The sequence below is a fragment of the Larimichthys crocea genome, chromosome III (genome assembly GCF_000972845.2).
Source record: "Larimichthys crocea isolate SSNF chromosome III, L_crocea_2.0, whole genome shotgun sequence".
NCBI classification, from domain to species: domain Eukaryota; kingdom Metazoa; phylum Chordata; class Actinopteri; family Sciaenidae; genus Larimichthys; species Larimichthys crocea.
In genome coordinates, this window is record NC_040013.1 from 51,992,854 (window position 1) to 52,009,859 (window position 17,006).

General features: G+C 40.6%; 1 protein-coding gene across 1 annotated transcript in view; it reads left to right on the top strand.

The window, feature by feature from the left end:
• The window catches only part of hk2 (hexokinase 2), a 31,776-nt gene extending 15,474 nt beyond the window's left edge, over nucleotides 1-16,302 (top strand). The window contains exons 15-18 of the mRNA XM_019266003.2: nucleotides 3,506-3,689; nucleotides 6,742-6,897; nucleotides 14,864-15,100; nucleotides 15,569-16,302. Of these exons, the coding sequence (XP_019121548.1) occupies nucleotides 3,506-3,689; nucleotides 6,742-6,897; nucleotides 14,864-15,100; nucleotides 15,569-15,707 (716 nt within the window). The 3' untranslated portion in view covers nucleotides 15,708-16,302. The remainder of the gene's footprint in view (nucleotides 1-3,505; nucleotides 3,690-6,741; nucleotides 6,898-14,863; nucleotides 15,101-15,568) is intronic.
• The last annotated feature ends 704 nt before the right edge of the window (nucleotides 16,303-17,006 follow it).

Genomic DNA, 17,006 nt, shown 5'->3' on the forward strand with positions numbered 1-17,006 from the left:
GTGTTACTGCCCCAAGTGCCCCCACTACCACGGGGACCACGCAACCCTTGACCTTCCACATCCGTTCCAGCTGCTCTTTCAACCCTTGATACTTCTCAAGTTTCTCATGTTCCTTTTTCCTGATGTTGGCGTCAGCTGGGATCGCCACATCTATCACCACTACCCTCTTCTGCACCTGTTTGTCAGTCTGGAAGCTGAAGTCCCACAGAACCTTGGCCCTGTTGTTCTCAGCCACCTTCTATGGTATGGCCCATTGGGATTTGGGTACTTCTATACCATACTGGTTACAGATGTTCCTGTATACTATCCCAGCCACTTGGTTGTGCCTCTCCATGTACGCTGATCCAGCTAGCATCTTACACCCTGCTACTATGTGCTGGACTATCTCAGGGGCTTCTTTACACAGTCTGCATCTTGGGTCTGATCTACTCTGGTAGATCCTGGCCTCTATGGCTCTTGTGCTTATGGCCTGTTCTTGTGCTGCCATGATTAGTGCCTCTGTGCTGTCTGACAGTCTTGCAGTATCCAGCCACTGGTAGGATTTCTTGATATCAGCCACTTCCTCTGTCTGACGGTGGTACATGCCATGTAGGGGTTTGTCCCTCCAGGTTGTCTGTTCCTCTTCCTCTGCACCCTCATCAGGGTTCTGCTGCCTGAGACATTCACTTAGCAGTTCATCCTTCGGGGCCATCTTTCTGAAGTATTCTCGTATTTTTGATTTTTCATCACTAGCCCTCGGCCTCCCTCTTTCTGCTTAGTGTATAGCTTCAGGGTGCTGGACTTGGGGTGGAACCCTCCATGCATGGTGAGGAGCTTTGTAGTCTTGATATCTGTGGCTTCTATCTCCTCCTTTGGCCAGTTTATGATGCCAGCGGGGTATCTGATGACTGGCAGTGCGTACATGTTGTGGCTTGGACCTTGTTCTTACCATTCAACTGACTTTTCAGGACCTGCCTTACTCTCTGGAGGTATTTGGCTGTGGTTGACTTCCTTGTGGCCTCTGCATGGTTTCCATTAGCCTATGGGATGCCAAGCTACTTGTAGCTGTCTTGGATATCACATATGTTGCCCTCTGGTAGGTCAATCCCCTCAGTCTGGATCATCTTGCCTCTCGTTGAGACCATCCAGCCACACTTGTCCAATCCGAATGACATCCCTATGTCATCGCTGTAGATCCTAGTGGTGTGGATCAGTGAGTCTTTTTCTCGCTCGTTCCTGGCATACAGCTTGATGTCATCCATGTAGAGCAGGTGGCTGATTGTTGCCCCACTACGGAATCGGTACCGTACCTGCTCTTTGTGATGATCTGACTGAGGGGGTTCAGGCCTATGCAGAACAGCGCATCTCCTTGGTATATGCCGCACTTGATGTTGACTTGGGCAATGGGCTTTGAATTGGCCTCTAGGGTTGTCTTCCACATTTCCATTGAGTTCTGGATGAAGGTCCTTAGGTTCCTGTTGATCTTATACAGTTCCAGACATTCCAGTGTCCATGTGTGCGGCATTGAGCCATAGGCTTTCTTGTAGTCAATCCAGGCAGTGCACAGGTTGGTCTGTCTCTTCTTACAGTCTCGGGCAACTGTTCTATCAAATAGTAGCTGGTGCTTGGCTCCCCTGGTGTTACTGCCAATTATTTTCTGTGTTCTTTCTTGCCGCAATGATGCCTGACAGAGCCTTCCATGTTATGCAGAGACAGGTGATTGGCCGCTGCCTTGGGTGGGTCCCATCCCTGAGCAGCTGGTTCATCTGTGCTGCTAGGCGTTCATGGAGTGCAGTTAGCTTCTTTAGCCAGTACGTATGGATTATGTCAGGGCCTGGTGCTGTCCAGCTCTTCATCTCTGACACTCTTTCTTGGATGTCTGCTATTGAGATGGTTACTGGTTCTTGTTCTGGGAGGTCGCTGTGGTCAGCTCTTAGGTCCACTACACACTGGGCATAGGTGTTGTGTGATGCCTCTCTTTCCCATATGTCTTTCCAGTATTTTTCCACCTCAGCTCTTGGCGGGTCTGACCGGTTGTTGTTGTTTCCCTGCCACTGAGAGTACACCTTGGCTGGTTCAGTGGAAAACAACTTGTTTATTCTCCTGGCCTCTCCCTCCTTGGTGTATCTCTTCAACCGGGTGGCCAGTGCTGTTAGTCGCTGCTTAGCAGTTTCGAGTGCCTCTGGTATGTACTTCCTGGGTGCCCCTTTATTCACCATATTTCCTTTCTGCAGTTCAGCTAGCTGGCTAACTTCTCTCCGTGCTGCCTTTATCTTGGCCTCTAATCGTCTCTTCCATGGTGGTATCCAAGCATCTCCATGATTACTGTTGCTGTACCGTGTATCAGCTTGTTGGTCTCAGTGATGGTTCTTGTGGAGATTGTCTTCAGAGCAGCAATCACATCCACTAGTAGATCTTCTGAAGGTACTTGGCAACTCAGCTTCGGTATTCGTCGGGGGCTCCAGGTTTCCACGATCTTCCTTCTCAGGTCAGCAGCTCTTGTATTTAGGCTGTTGGTAGCTGTTAGGGCTTAGTACCCAATCTCTGGTTGTGGGGATGATGATGACATCTCCCCGCTGACCTGTCGTCCTGGCTCCCCCTTGCCGTAGCATCGTTGTTGTATTTCATTAATCTCTAGTTATGATAGTAGATTTTGATTACGGATGTTGGAACACTGAGCTAATAGCTGTTTCTTTGTTAGCCTTGATTGTGGGTTTCGAAGTATCCAATGGTCCCACATTCGCTGCATGTATCTGGGATATCTCAGGGATTGCTTGTATAGTAGCATTCCAGCAACTCCGTATTTTCTGCCCTCGTCCATCTGTGTTTTGTTCCAGTAGCCCATTTCTCATCAGTTTGCCCTGGTCCCCTAGCAACTGACGCAGACCTTGTTGACCCAGGCGACGTCTGAGCCGGTATGACTCTATCACAGTGGTTCTTAACCACCCCACCAGTTTCATATGCTCATTCACCGAACCCTTCTTTAGTAAAAAATAAAATATGATTTTTTTACTGGTGCACAAAATGAACCGTGCATCACCTTGTTCAAATAACAAAACCAACACAGTGCATGAACTCACAACAACTTACCTCAGTGTGACTTCTGCTGTTGCCTTTGAGAGACCAGTTCAGATATGCGTGGCTTCACCTTGGCAAGTGCCAGTCTCATGTCATTTTCACAGCAAAGTCTGTTCCTTTTCTTAGTTTTTATGTCCAGCATCCTCCAAAACGATTGCTCACAAAGATATGTTGTAACAAATGGTATAAAAAATTCCAGGGCGGAGGCTCCACCGAACCCCTGAGACCGACTCACCGAACCCCTAGGGTTCGATCGAACCCAGGTTAAGAACCACTGCTCTATCAGTTATGTGTTCACTCATCCTGAGGTAGGCTGATATATCATGAGGGGTCTTGCCTAAGGACCCTTACTAGATGATGTGTTGTTGTTGTTGATGTTTGTCCCAATATATATATTTTCCTTCCATGAATGTACTTGTAACACCTTTTACACCTCTTGTTAACTCAGGCACAGGAACCAATGCCTGCTACATGGAGGAAATGCAGAACATCGAATTGGTGGAGGGTGATGGAGGTCGTATGTGTGTCAACATGGAGTGGGGAGCATTTGGTGACAATGGCGAACTTGATGACTTCTGCACCGAGTTTGATCACACTGTTGATGATTGCTCTAACAACCCTGGCAAACAGAGGTACTGGATGGGTAAAACACAATATTCTAATATTATAATATTCTGTGTAATTCAGGTCAAACGGCATTTTGTATGTCCTTAAAGGCACAGATCACTACAGTGTAGTAAGAAATTTTGTATAAACCAGTAAGGGAAAGGCCATCAAGGACAGACAGCCACAGAGACAAGCTTTTTAACAAGCTGTGCAGCAAATAAAAAGATTGTGCTTCACAGGAGCTCTTCATTCCACACTGTGACATTTGTTTGAGTAGCTCAAGACTCATAGACAGCCTGAAAGCTGTTGTCTCACACCAGCTGTACTAGAGTCAGTGGTACTATTTAGTCAAAGACCTTTTTGTTTTTGCTCATCGTCTTTTATCCTTTCCTCAAATCTCAACTGACGTGAACAGCATTAGTTCTTGGTGACATGGTGATTATTGATACAATAAGATATTGTGTTATGCTCTATGAGCCACCCAGATTATATCCATGGAAATATGGAAATATATTCAAGCAGGAGAACAGGAACACTGTAGAGGTTACAGAGATACAGCAGTGCATTTTCAAAGCACAACATGTATACTAATACATGTGTAGTGCTCCAATCTAATCTAATTAGGTCTCCAACGTATTTGTCAAACCTTTTGAAGATCATGTAACTTAATTTTTCCATCCATAAACTAATGACCACTTCATCGCCTGCAATGTACTGCCCTGTTTCCGTGAATACATCCACTGCTCTACTTCACTGACACCGGTAAAAATTAGTTCACTTGGAGCCAGGACATTAAGTCAAAAAACGGCGGTCAGTTTTGCATGGCATGAAACCAAAAAGGTTTGTTTATCACAGGGCACATGTTTAGAGATTACTTAATGTAGTATAATTAGGATCACTGGCCCCCATGAATCAATATTTCTCCATAAGTCTGTTCAATTTATTCTTTTGAACGCGATATACTAGGGAAATTCCACTTGAACTCAAAGATAATCTGAGTTTGTGGTCAAAGGTCTCCCAGTACACCAGTTTACCTTGCAGAGGCGTTGGCTGTTCCACTGGTGAGCTCTGTACTAATATCCCTACGCTACCTCCTACTTTGGCCACTTGTAGGCAGATTAATCATGCTTTCAATCCAAACACAGTTGGCTGTGCATCATTCATTGCCTCAAAAACATCCTATAGATTTAACTACACATGTAAGTAAGTGTAAATGTAATGTAAGTTCATCATTTCACACAGAAAACATACTGTGAGGGATTTCTGTATTTTAAGGAAAGTCATTACACCATAGCAGAGAGCATTTCATCCTCATTTTGTATATATATAAAAAAAAAGAAGTCTGTTTTTTCATCATCTGTGACCAGATGTGGTCATTTACAAGACAAGAGTGGTGAACTACTAGTGTGCCAGTGACACCTGTCATCTGTAGACTGTCAGTGCTATTAAGACAGCTGTCATTTGGACATGATAATGAATGTCTATTCAATCATCATTACATATCATCATATTGTGATGTTTTGATCATTAAAATACGTTCTAATTTATAAAACTGTGATAGGAAATTAAAGAGTCATTAAATCATTGATAATTTTATATACACTGTTCCAAATTATTATACATATACTGTTTGCCCCCCCTCTCAATAATATAATAATATAATAATATTAATAATAATATTAATAGTATAATAATAATTGGCAGTCAATGGGATTTTTTTATTTGGCATTGGCAGTTATTTTTGCAAAATAACTCAAAATGCAGTGTTCCAAATTATTATGCAAAACTCAATAGTTCCTAAAGGATTGAAAATCAGTTGTATTTTTTGCATTAGGGGGTCATTTTTCTCAAATCAAAGTTATTTCAATCATGAACAAACAATTTACAGATTGAGTTACATATTAAGAATAGAACAACAACTTAACTCTCTCATCTATTGAACTTGTAAGTCCATGTATAGTTTCTGCTTGTATTTCCTTTCCCTATGCTGTTTTGAGGTAAACTGCTGCCCACCCTATTAGAGCTTCCTTTTTAGGATGAGAGGGGATGATGGTGGCCACATCATGTCTTGTATGAAAATAATTTTATTCCAGAAGGCAAAGTTCTTTTTTTTATACCATGGCAGAAAATGGGCAGTTAGGAACTCCAAATTTTTTATTTGGACCTTCCGGCACCTTAAAGGGGCCTACCAGCTCATGTCCTATGATTCCAGGCCAAAACATCACTCTACCACCTCCTTGCTGACGTTGCAGCCTTGTTGGGTCATGGTGGCCATCTACCAACCATCCAGAACTCCATCCACATGGACCATCCAGTGTAACACGGCATCGATCAGTGAATAAAACTGTTGAAAATTAGTCATTCTGAGCCCACTGCAGTCGTTTTTCCTCGTGGGAATTAAGGGTGGCCAAAATCTCTCTTAATATGATAAATTTGCCTTACAGACACTTTCCTTAACACACATTAATCTGAACTAATGTGTCCGCACTCTGAATCAGACACAAACCTTCTCACTCTGTTTTCATACCCTTTGCAAGATACTGCACTATTTCACGCTTTTTTATCTGGAGGAAGATCTTTCTTTTTTCCAATATTGCATGAAATCTGTGACTTAGAACAACCTCCTTAAGTAGTTCCCTGTTACTTAGGCTCACTTTGCCAGCAAATTACCAAACCTATCTGAGATTGATGTCAGTGTCATCTAAACAGACAGGGGAAGACGCACAATTGAAAACTTTCATTGAAAAACAAAAAATCTAAATTTGTTTAACTGAAATTGTATTTGCATAATAATTGTGTGAACTTTTCTTTGGAGAAATCATTTAGTGCTCTTGTCTTGTTAATGATCACATCAGGGTTAAATAAATAACTAAATAAATAAGTCACCTCCTGGTAATTTACACCAGTTAACCCGTAACAAGTTAAAACTCTTGTGCTTTTTGATGTGGATTTTTTGAATACTTTTTTTTTTTTTTTTTTCATTTTAGCATCATTTTAATTTCAACTGTATGACAGTACAATCAAATAAATGTTTATTCATGTATGCCAAAACTTTCATTTTGTGTCTTTTTCTCCGAGGTATGAGAAGATGATCAGTGGCATGTACCTGGGGGAGGTGGTGAGGAATGTGCTGTTAGATTTCACTGCTAAGGGCCTGCTGTTCAGAGGCAAACTGTCCGAACGACTCAAGACCCGAGGCATCTTTGAGACAAAGTTCCTGTCACAGATTGAAAGGTTAGTGTTGCACATTGTTCTCATCTATAGTGTCTCTCCTCAGCTCACCCCTGTTCACCATGTAAACCGCGTGACCACACTATATGTTTGTTACACAAAGGAAGAGTACTGAAGGACAGAGAGCAAAGAGAAGTGAAAGGAGGGTGAGCAACATTGTGTGCTCTGATCACGCAATTTAGTCATGGTCTTTGACGAACAAATTGAAAAGTATAGTTCATGCTGCTGTAGCGTCTGCTGCCTAAGCTCAATGTTTTGGAGAGTTAGTGTAAAAGACTGGCAGTAGCAGTATAACGTTAAGACTATCGTGTTAAGGGCTCATAGACTCTTGTCTTGTTGTTTGTTTTGGCCCTTCTGTTTCATATCAGAATTTCATCTTGGAAATGGGGCCAGCGCGGCACGAAATAGCCGATCTCTTTTCTTCTGAAGTTGAGGTCTCCATCCTACTCTTTCTCTTGAGTTCCATTAGTTTATTTGTTTATGGGAGACTGTGTGTATGTAGTTGTGTTTAGGGGTTTGTTCTAGTGTTGTTGTTATGTGAGACAGCGCAGCAATTAGAGTTTTTTCTGTTGTGTTATCATTCCGGTCACAAGGTATAGCACATGGAGGGAATTAGATTATGGATGGTATAATGCATACAGACTTAAGACAACGACCGTTCCTTGCTCTATTTAATTCTTACAACTACCATGACTAATTCTGTACTAAAGGTATTTACAGAGGTGGTCCTGGCTACACACACACACACACACACACACACACACACACACACACACACACACACACACACATACACACACACACATTTGGTCCATGATGAAGACTCTACATTATTAACCACTATTCCTTTGCCAACACTGTCGGTTCGCCCGTCAATCAACCAGAGTCACTGAACTGAACAGATTATTATTATTATTATTATTATTATTTATTTCATTTTTTTTACATAACCCAATTAATTACATGTAGGTATATGTTAATTCTATGAGTGAAATATAATTTATTTAGAAACAGTTTGTGTTGTGTGGCCTGCCGCCTGGCCGCCTGCCGTCTATCCCCCGCCCCCCTCCACCTTGCCTCTTCTGACACACACACAAACCTGTATGACTCTCAGCAGTAAGTTGACGTGACAGTGAGGGTGCTCACTCCACTTACTTGACGTGGAAATGAGCGGTATAGAAAACTGGAGTTTTTTTTTTTCAGGGCACCCTAACACAGATTGCGCCCTGGGCGGTCGCCCACATTTCCCATAGCAAAAACCGGCCCTGGGTATGTATATGGAATATTGGAGGCATACATCATCCTGTGAAAAGAAAAACAAATACTGACATATCTAAAAAAAAATCCTGTGAAAAGAAAAACAAATACTGACATATCTAAAAAAAAAAAAAGAAAAAAAAGAAGGGGTTGATATAACAGTACTTCAGGAGACAAACCTAAAAGACATAGAACATGAAAAACTTAAATGGGATGGGGTGGGACAAGTATTATTTTTTGTCTTTCATGTCCAATAGCAGAGGAGCTTGCATCCTTATTAACAAACTGCTTCTTTTTACACTAGAATCCTGTACTAAAGATAATGCAGGAAGATATGTTGCAACAAAAGGACACCTGTTTGGCGAAAATATTTCTATTTTAAATGTCTATGCCCCACCAGGCCATCCTCCTGATCTCATAACAAAAGCTTTTTCAGAATTAGCAGAGTTGCATATTAGACCCTCACATTGATAAGTTACCTAACCCTACTAAACAGGCGGGAGCAACAGCTGATGTCTGTGAAGAACTTGGCTATTTGGATGTGTGGCGAGCGTTAAATCCAAACACAAGAATTCACATTCTTCACGGAAGTGCATAAAAAGCTCTAGAATAGACTACTTGTTTGTCCCTAAAACAATGTTTTGTTTATCTAGGTATATTTATTACTCCTCTTTCGCAAAGGATGTTTAAAGCAGCCTCTGCTTAAACGCACGCACAATGAATCTCTTTGATTAAGATGAATATTTTACCACGGCTGCTCTACAAATTTGAAATGATCCCAGTCCTACTAAATAATAATACTATCAAGATGGTGAACTGTTGGTTTAGATAATTTATATGGCACTGCAAAAGACCACGACTTAAATTAGCAAAATTGCAATTGCCATAAGGTCAGGGAGGATTGGCAATTCCCAATCCTCCCTATCAGACTATATTGAGACTACTATCCCAATTTTTATACAGATTTTCTCCCAGGTATGACAGATAATGGGTTTGCTCTGTGGGAAAGTGCTGGTATCACAACTTTGAAAGACTTTGTTTTTCTTTAGCAGTGTATACACATTAAAGAACAAAATAGAACATGTTGGATTACCATGCTTCTACAGTTTGATCCTTTTTTTTTTAAATGTCAATATGAAGGTCCTTGTCCTGTCGTTTTTACGTATTCAGTCTATTTCTTCCACTTCTGGTGACATTGATCCTCTTGAGTCCTTACTTTATAAGTCAGTTGTTCCATAATATGGATTTCGTCCATAACTTTATATACTTTATATAATAGCCATAACCATAACCCAAAATTCTGCCTATCACTAAATGAACATCTTCCCAGAATTTTGCGATCTTAGGACATAGCCAGAACACATGTGAGTGGTTCACATTTACATCTCCACAGCTTCTCCAACATGGCTGTGGTAATGAGGTATGTTTATTCCTAATTTCGGGTGTTATATAAAAATCTAATTACATTTTTACAGCAATCTAATCTCCAAACACGTGATGATGTTGTTGACTGCTGTGTTTTCCAAATATGTGTCCATTCATCATCAGATATGTTCACACCCAGTTCTCTCTGCCACTTCAGTTTTACATATGTCGTTGTATGCCCTTTTGCCTCCATTATGTGCCCATAAACTGTTATTATTCTGAATTTCCTTGCATTATAGGCTTCAGTTATGGTTTTGATTATTCAATTTTTGTCCAGATTTACACAGTGTTGTATTTCTTTATTGAAAAAGCTCCTTATCTGCAAATACCTGAAATGATCTTGGTTGCTTAAATCATATTTCTGTTTAATCTCCTTGAAGCTCATGAAATTCCCATTTTTAATTGCTGTACATATCGCTGTTAATCCATTAGGAATCCATTGCTTAAATCTTTGGTCAAGTGAGCCTGGGATAAAACTCTTGTCATAAGCTATCCACCGAAGCAGTCTGAGCTCTTCCTCTAGTTTATATTTCCGTATCAGATTAAACCATAATTTTAGCGTAAACTGAGTGACTGTATTTACCTGTTTAATTACACACATTGCTTCTTCTCTGTCTCAGATAGGACTTTGAATTTCTCTTCCTTGTACCGATTTTTCTAAATTCTTCCATTTGGCTACATAATCTTTGTCACACCAACAGATTACATGTCTAATTTGTGCAGCATGAAAATATCCCTTAAGGTTTGGTAGTGCCAAACCCCCCTTAACCTTTCCAATCTGTAATGTTTCAAATTTGATTCTTGGTCTGTGACCATTCCATATAAACCTTGAAATGATTTTGTCCCACAGTCTGAATTGTTTTTCAGGTATCTCAATGGGTAGTGATTGAAACAGGTAAAGAAGTCGCGGTAGAACACTCATTTTTATGGTCTCTGTTTGTGAACCAATGTCTAATGGAAGGACATCCCACCTGTCCAGATCGCTCTTAATTTCCTTATCTAGTTTGATGTAATTAGCTTCATATAAATCACCAGCGTTTTGTGTTAAAGTGACCCCAGGGTATTTCATCTTTGTTGCTCTCCAGTTCAGATTATGTTTTTCTTGTATGATTTTGGATGGGGAGTAGTTGAATGTTAGGATCTGCGTTTTGGTCAAGTTAAGCTTGTATCCAGAACAAAAGCCAAACATCTCTAATTGGTTGATTAGTATGGGAATACATGTGTCTGGGTCCTCTGAAAAACAGATCACATCATCAGCAAAATGTCCAATGACATGTTCCTCTCCCCCAACCTCTATTCCTTTAAGATCTCCATTTTGCCTGATTGCTTGTGCCAGGGGCTCTATGAAGATTACGAACAAGGTTGGGGAGAGACAGCAGCCCTGTCTAGTGGATCATCCTAAAGTTATGCAGTTAGTCAGACTGCTGTTTATTCTTCTGTTTTAATACATCGGACAGCTTTGTCGTTAAGTCCGAAATTTTCAAGTATTTGATATAGGAAAGTCCAATTTACGCTATCAAAAGCCTTTTCCGCATCAAGGCTTATTAAGGCTGCACATTTTTTCTTTTTTAGAATATAGTTAATAATATGTAAAGTTCTCCTTATAGTGAGGGCAACATATGAAAATCTGGGAACTAAATCCTTACCAAGAAATTTCTTCACAATTGTGTTTAGGAAGGTTATTCCTGAATAATGGCTGAAAATGCAGTGAGTGGGAAAAGGGATAATTTTTGGAAGCAATTTTTTAATATTCCCACGTTTAGCCTCCATAACATATTTTTCTCCTGCCTTTCCATATTGACTTCAAGCTGAATCGCACAGTGATCGGATACATCTGCTTCTTGAATTTCACACTTCTTTACCCTATATACATCATTCTTATTCATGAAGAAGTAATCGATTCTAGCATAGTAGTTGTTAGGGGGTGAGTAGTGTGTATAGTCTCTTTTAGAAGGATGTAACTCCCTCCATGTATCAACTATCCCAAATTCTTTAAGTATTCTCTTGACTATTCTCGTAACATGGTTGGTGTGTTTATTCTTGTTTGTTGTGTCTAGATTACTATTCATCACAATATTAAAGTCACCACCACACATTAATACTCCATCTATTTCTGAAATCACGGTATCAAATAGGGTTTTAAAGAATTTTTTGCATTATTAGGTGGAGCATATACATTAACCTGTGTGACCATTTTGTTTTCCAGTTTACCTTTCACAATAATAAATCTCCCTTTTTTATCACAAATTTTTTTTGATACATTCAAATTTCACTGAGTTGGTGATAAGTATGATCACACCTCTTCTACATCCATGGCGGAATGTACTATGAAATAAGCTGGTATAGCCAAACCTCTTAAGTTTTTCACTTTCCAGACTGGACAGGTGCATTTCTTGTAGAAAGATAATCTGTGATTTATCCTTCTTTAATTTGGTCATTATCTTCTGGCGTTTCACAGGATTATTTAGACCATTAATATTCAGTGACAATATTTTAGTGTTATATTCTATCATTTCTAATGAGTTTGTGCGCCTGAACATAGAACATAAAAAACAAAACCAAAGAACAACATTTGAACATTGAACAATGTGACTTCCAAAAGGGAGATGTACTTATCCCTCTCTTGTGGTCCCTGTTGGTGGGAGGAGGGTTTAGTGCCTCGCTGTAGTAGGTGTAGTAGGGGCCCTCCCTAGTTGTAAGAAAAAACCCACAGATACGAGAAATGTCCAACATTTAGTGCTAGCTACAAAACACTCCCTTGTATCATTTTTTACCGATCTATAAACTTAGGTCGTGAGTCATTATGTCCTGAGCCCAGATTTGTATGTATTAGACTAACACTCTATAATACAAAAGTAAATATACTTTTAAGTAAATAAAAAAAAAATGATGTTTGAGTTCGCCGGGCGACGTAGCCTATATCTTTTCATCCATTGCAGTTTCCTTGGTCTGTGTCTCATCTGAACTCTGTCAGCCTCTCCCTTGCACGCTGAGCTGCACTGTCTGAAGTGCCGGTGGTGCATTTCCATGGCATCGCTGCGTTCAGTCGCTCCTCCGCGGCGTTGTTTGTTTTAGTCATCACCTTCACCCTGATTTTGCGTCGATTCAGGTCCCGTGCTGCCTCCTCCGCTGTGCTGTATATCACCAGGCCGGAGTCCCATTGCACCCACATCTTCGTGTAGGGCGTCTGGAAGCGGATCCCTTTCTCTTTCAGAGTTGCTTTGATGGGTCCATATGCCTTGCACCTCTCCATAACGTCTGTCGCATAGTCGTTATCAAAATAAAGTCTTTTACCGTTAAACTCAATCTTCTGTTGCCACACTTTCCTTAGGACCAACTCTTTAACGTGAAACTCCAAAAAGTTTACGATTATTGATTTTGGGGAAGAGGCAGCGGCTGGCTTTGGGATCAATGCTCTGTGTGCCTGTTGAACACGGAGCTCGAGTCCTTCCAGCTGGGCCGAATGGCGTTTAAACAACTCATTAACAAACCCTATGACAGATCTTCCTTCTTTTTCTTCTGGCACCCCATAAATTCTGATATTATTTCGTCTTGAACGGCTCTCCAGATCCACAATTTTTCTCTGCATCTCCGTGTTTTCTTTCACCACTGCCAGTAGCGTTTCTTTCATCTCCAAGCAGGCCGTCTCTATATCAGCTATTCGGGTTTGTGCCTCAGCTATGTTAGCGTTTTGGCTCTGAAGCTCCCGCACAACTTCAACTTTAAACTCCGCGAGGGCGTCTTTCAAAACTTTCTTGACGTCGTTTTTGAATTCGTCCAGGTCCCGTCTCATTCCTTGTTCAAAGTCTTTTAACTCTGTGTGAAGCTTTGTCAGAGCTTGCAGCAGAGCGTTCTGGTCAGTGCTAGCTTCACTTAGCTTAGTTTCTCCGTTGTCCTCGTTTTCCTTCTGCTCAGTGAGCTCGGTCGTTTCTGGGTTTTGAGTATCACTCACATTTTTGTTTTTCATTTGACTCCTTAGGTTTCTCCCTCAGTCCATACTTGAATTGAAATGATATCAGCACTATTTATATTGATTTGTCCAAACCAACTAGCGGGAGCTCGTTGTTATGCGTCCATCTTGTTGTAGCACCGCACCGGTCCACACGCACATTTTCTTAGGTTCGCACAAGTTAAAAGTTTTATACAGAATCCAATTCGGCATAAATTTACTCTGGAAATGTCACCAACAGAACAACTATTATACAAAATACATAGCAATAAGGCTATAGTAAGACAATGCTATGAGGCCTTTTATCCAATTCCAAGTCTAATAAGACTAACATTTTGCAAACATGGGCTTAGGACCTCAGGGTGGTAATAGACGAAGCTATGGAGGCGGACATATGGGAGCATGCTAACAACATATCCATATGTTGTAGAGCAAAGGAATCACAATTTAAGTTACTGTATCGCCTTCAGATATCACCCGAACTTAGACATGAGATGAATCCAAAAAAATCAGCTCTGTGTATGAAGTGTAATATGGAAGTTTGTAGCTTTATACATATTGTATGGACCTGTGTACCTGTCCAGGATTTCTGGGTAGAAGTGGCTTTGAAATTAGATCTGGTTTTTAATAAGGGGTTGGTTCTGGACCCAGTGTGTCTGTTGTTGGGATTACCACACACACAAATAAAAGGATTCTCATTGTCACAAATTGCTGCTCGTAAAGCTATATTGCTGAAATGGATTTCAAATAAGCCACTTACAGTTATAGATTGGCATAAGGTAATATTTGACCTTTTACCCATGGAATATCTGACATACTGGTCCAGAGGGAAAATTGGTCTATTTTATTATTCCCCATTTCTCGATTATGTTGGACCTAGAATATCTAACATATTTTGGAAGGTGGTTCCCAGACCAAGGAACAACAGTTAAATGTTAAAGGAGAGGTTTTGCTGTCTGTAATACTATTTTTATTTTTTTATTTCTTTTATTTTATTTTCTATCTTATTCCTAATTGTTGTAATATGTACTCATGTACACTTAATTGGCCTTCCTGTGTTTCACAAGTTTTATCAAAAAGCTAACCACCATGGTCCTCCATGATAAAGGACAAATCAGTGAACTAATGGGCTGACACCACAGTGTTGAATACAGCATAAAACACTTGACTGGATGAAGTACAGTTTAGCATTTTTAGTCTACATCCTACAGAAATATGACCCTCTCATCCTTTTAATGATTAAACTGGTCTGTCACCAGCCCTGTATGTTAGCTAGCTCTGACAGCAGAACATCTTGTCCATGTTTGTAACCCTCTGTCATTCTCTTTGATCCCAAAGTGACCGTCTGGCTATGCGACAGGTCCGCTCAATCCTGCAGCACCTGGGCCTTACCAACTCCACATGTGATGACAGCGTACTGGTAAAGGAGGTCTGTAGTGTGGTCGCCCGTCGTGCAGCTCAGCTCTGTGGTGCCGGTTTAGCTGCTGTGGTCGACAGGATACGACAGAACCGCAACCTTAATCATATATCCATCACCGTGGGAGTGGATGGCACCCTTTATAAGACGCACCCTCAGTAAGGAGCAATCATATCCTAACACAAATGCTTTTCCTGTTTTTAAGTATTAAGCTTTTCCCATATATATTTTACAATGTTGGATTTCATGTTAAATGTGGCCAAAGTTTTGGGTAATGAAGTAAATGTATGAAAGTACTCCATATTTTCCAGTTTTCCCTCCGTACTAGACGTGTTAACATTCCTCCTGTGAGCTTACCTCCCAGTCAGGCCAGAGTCAGCTAATAGGATGGCTAGCCGCACGGCTGACTAAGCTGCCTTGCTAATGGCTGTTACATTTAGCAGTAGTTAGTGGCTAAAGAACCTGAAACCAAAATTAGTGAATGAAGTTATGAAAGTTGTGTGGCCCAGCCCTCAGAAACACTCCTAGAGCATCATATCTGCCAGCATCAGACAGGCTTCTGGAAGTCATCCTGGGTGACTTTAAACTCACTCTCGCTTTCTCGCTCTCTCTCTCTCTTCCTGTAGTTTCTCCAGCGTCATGCAAGAGACATTGCAGGATTTGGCACCGCAGTGTCAGGTGACTTTCCAAAAGTCAGAGGATGGAAGCGGAAAGGGTGCAGCACTGATCACAGCTGTGGCCTGCAGGATCAAGAGCGAAGGGTAGCACTGAATCATCCAAACAGCGGTGGACAGGTAGAACCAAAACCACTACGAGTGGTATCCTGGACCAGTTCACCAAAGTAAAGTCACATGCACCGTGACCTGAGTGTAGAGCTTTAGTACAGAAGTGTTTCAGTTCTATTTTGTGTTTGGTGTGTCTGTCTGTCGGAGGAGGAGAAGGAGGAGGAGGATGGTGGTAGATTACGATTTGCACCTTTTTGTGAAATAAGACTGTTACAATCTCCAGCTTTCCACCCAGCTCACTATTCATGTTTTTGTGAAGACACCTGTGATCCGTTTTGAATTTTATTGGTATAGCACTGTATAAGATCAGACTTCAAAGTTTAAAGTGCCTCACAATCCAAGACAAACCAAAAGAAAGACATAAAACAAACACTACCACCAGAAAGAATACCTTTAGCCTAAAAATTTACAGCTCACATCCATTTTAATGTTCAAACGCAATGTTTGAATTGAAATACTTTTATACAACTTAACTTTTAGTTTTACCTTCACTTAAAATGTTTGTCTTCGTTTTAGTATAAAACATTAAAAAATAAATACATTTGTTATACTCCTCATCTCTTCATCATAAGTGAGTCATTAATCAGAAAAAAGACTAGCTAGATGACAGGATGTCACGTACCAGTCTAATAACCATGTGCCTAGCCCAGCATTGCCTTCCTGTCATGCTGTGTTATAATGACTGTAGTTTTTACAAGATGTGTCAACATGAATCATTCAGTTCACTGAGGGTAGATTCATAGAGTTTAAAAAAACAGTGATGCTTAATTTTAAGGGAGAGAGTTCATTAAAGCACAGCGGTCAGTAAGAAAAGGGAAAGGAACAGTAACACTCCTGGGGCTGGAAGGTTGAAGGATTTTGTGCCGTAAATGGAGGCTTTGATTCTAGTCTGTTAGTTTTTTATTTATTTTTTCTCTTTTTTTCATTTGACCTGGATGTTATGTTGCACAAGTTACAGCTACATGTCTGTAGCTTCTGTTCTGATCAGAGGGAAGTACAGTTGTGAAAATCTGTTGTTTTGCCTGAAATAATTAAACATGAAATATATATATATATATATATATATTAGCCACAGGATAGCCATTTTTTATAAGACGATTAAAAGATGATGTTACAATTCAGGTTGTATTTTAAAGAAAGTGTGATTTAATGATAAATTCAGTGATGCATCTGAGGCATATGGGTGAGAAGGGTACTGACTTGCCATCATAAGAATGTCAATTAAAGGAATTTGGGGGGGTTACTTTAGATTTATGATTATTCATGCATGTACACACAG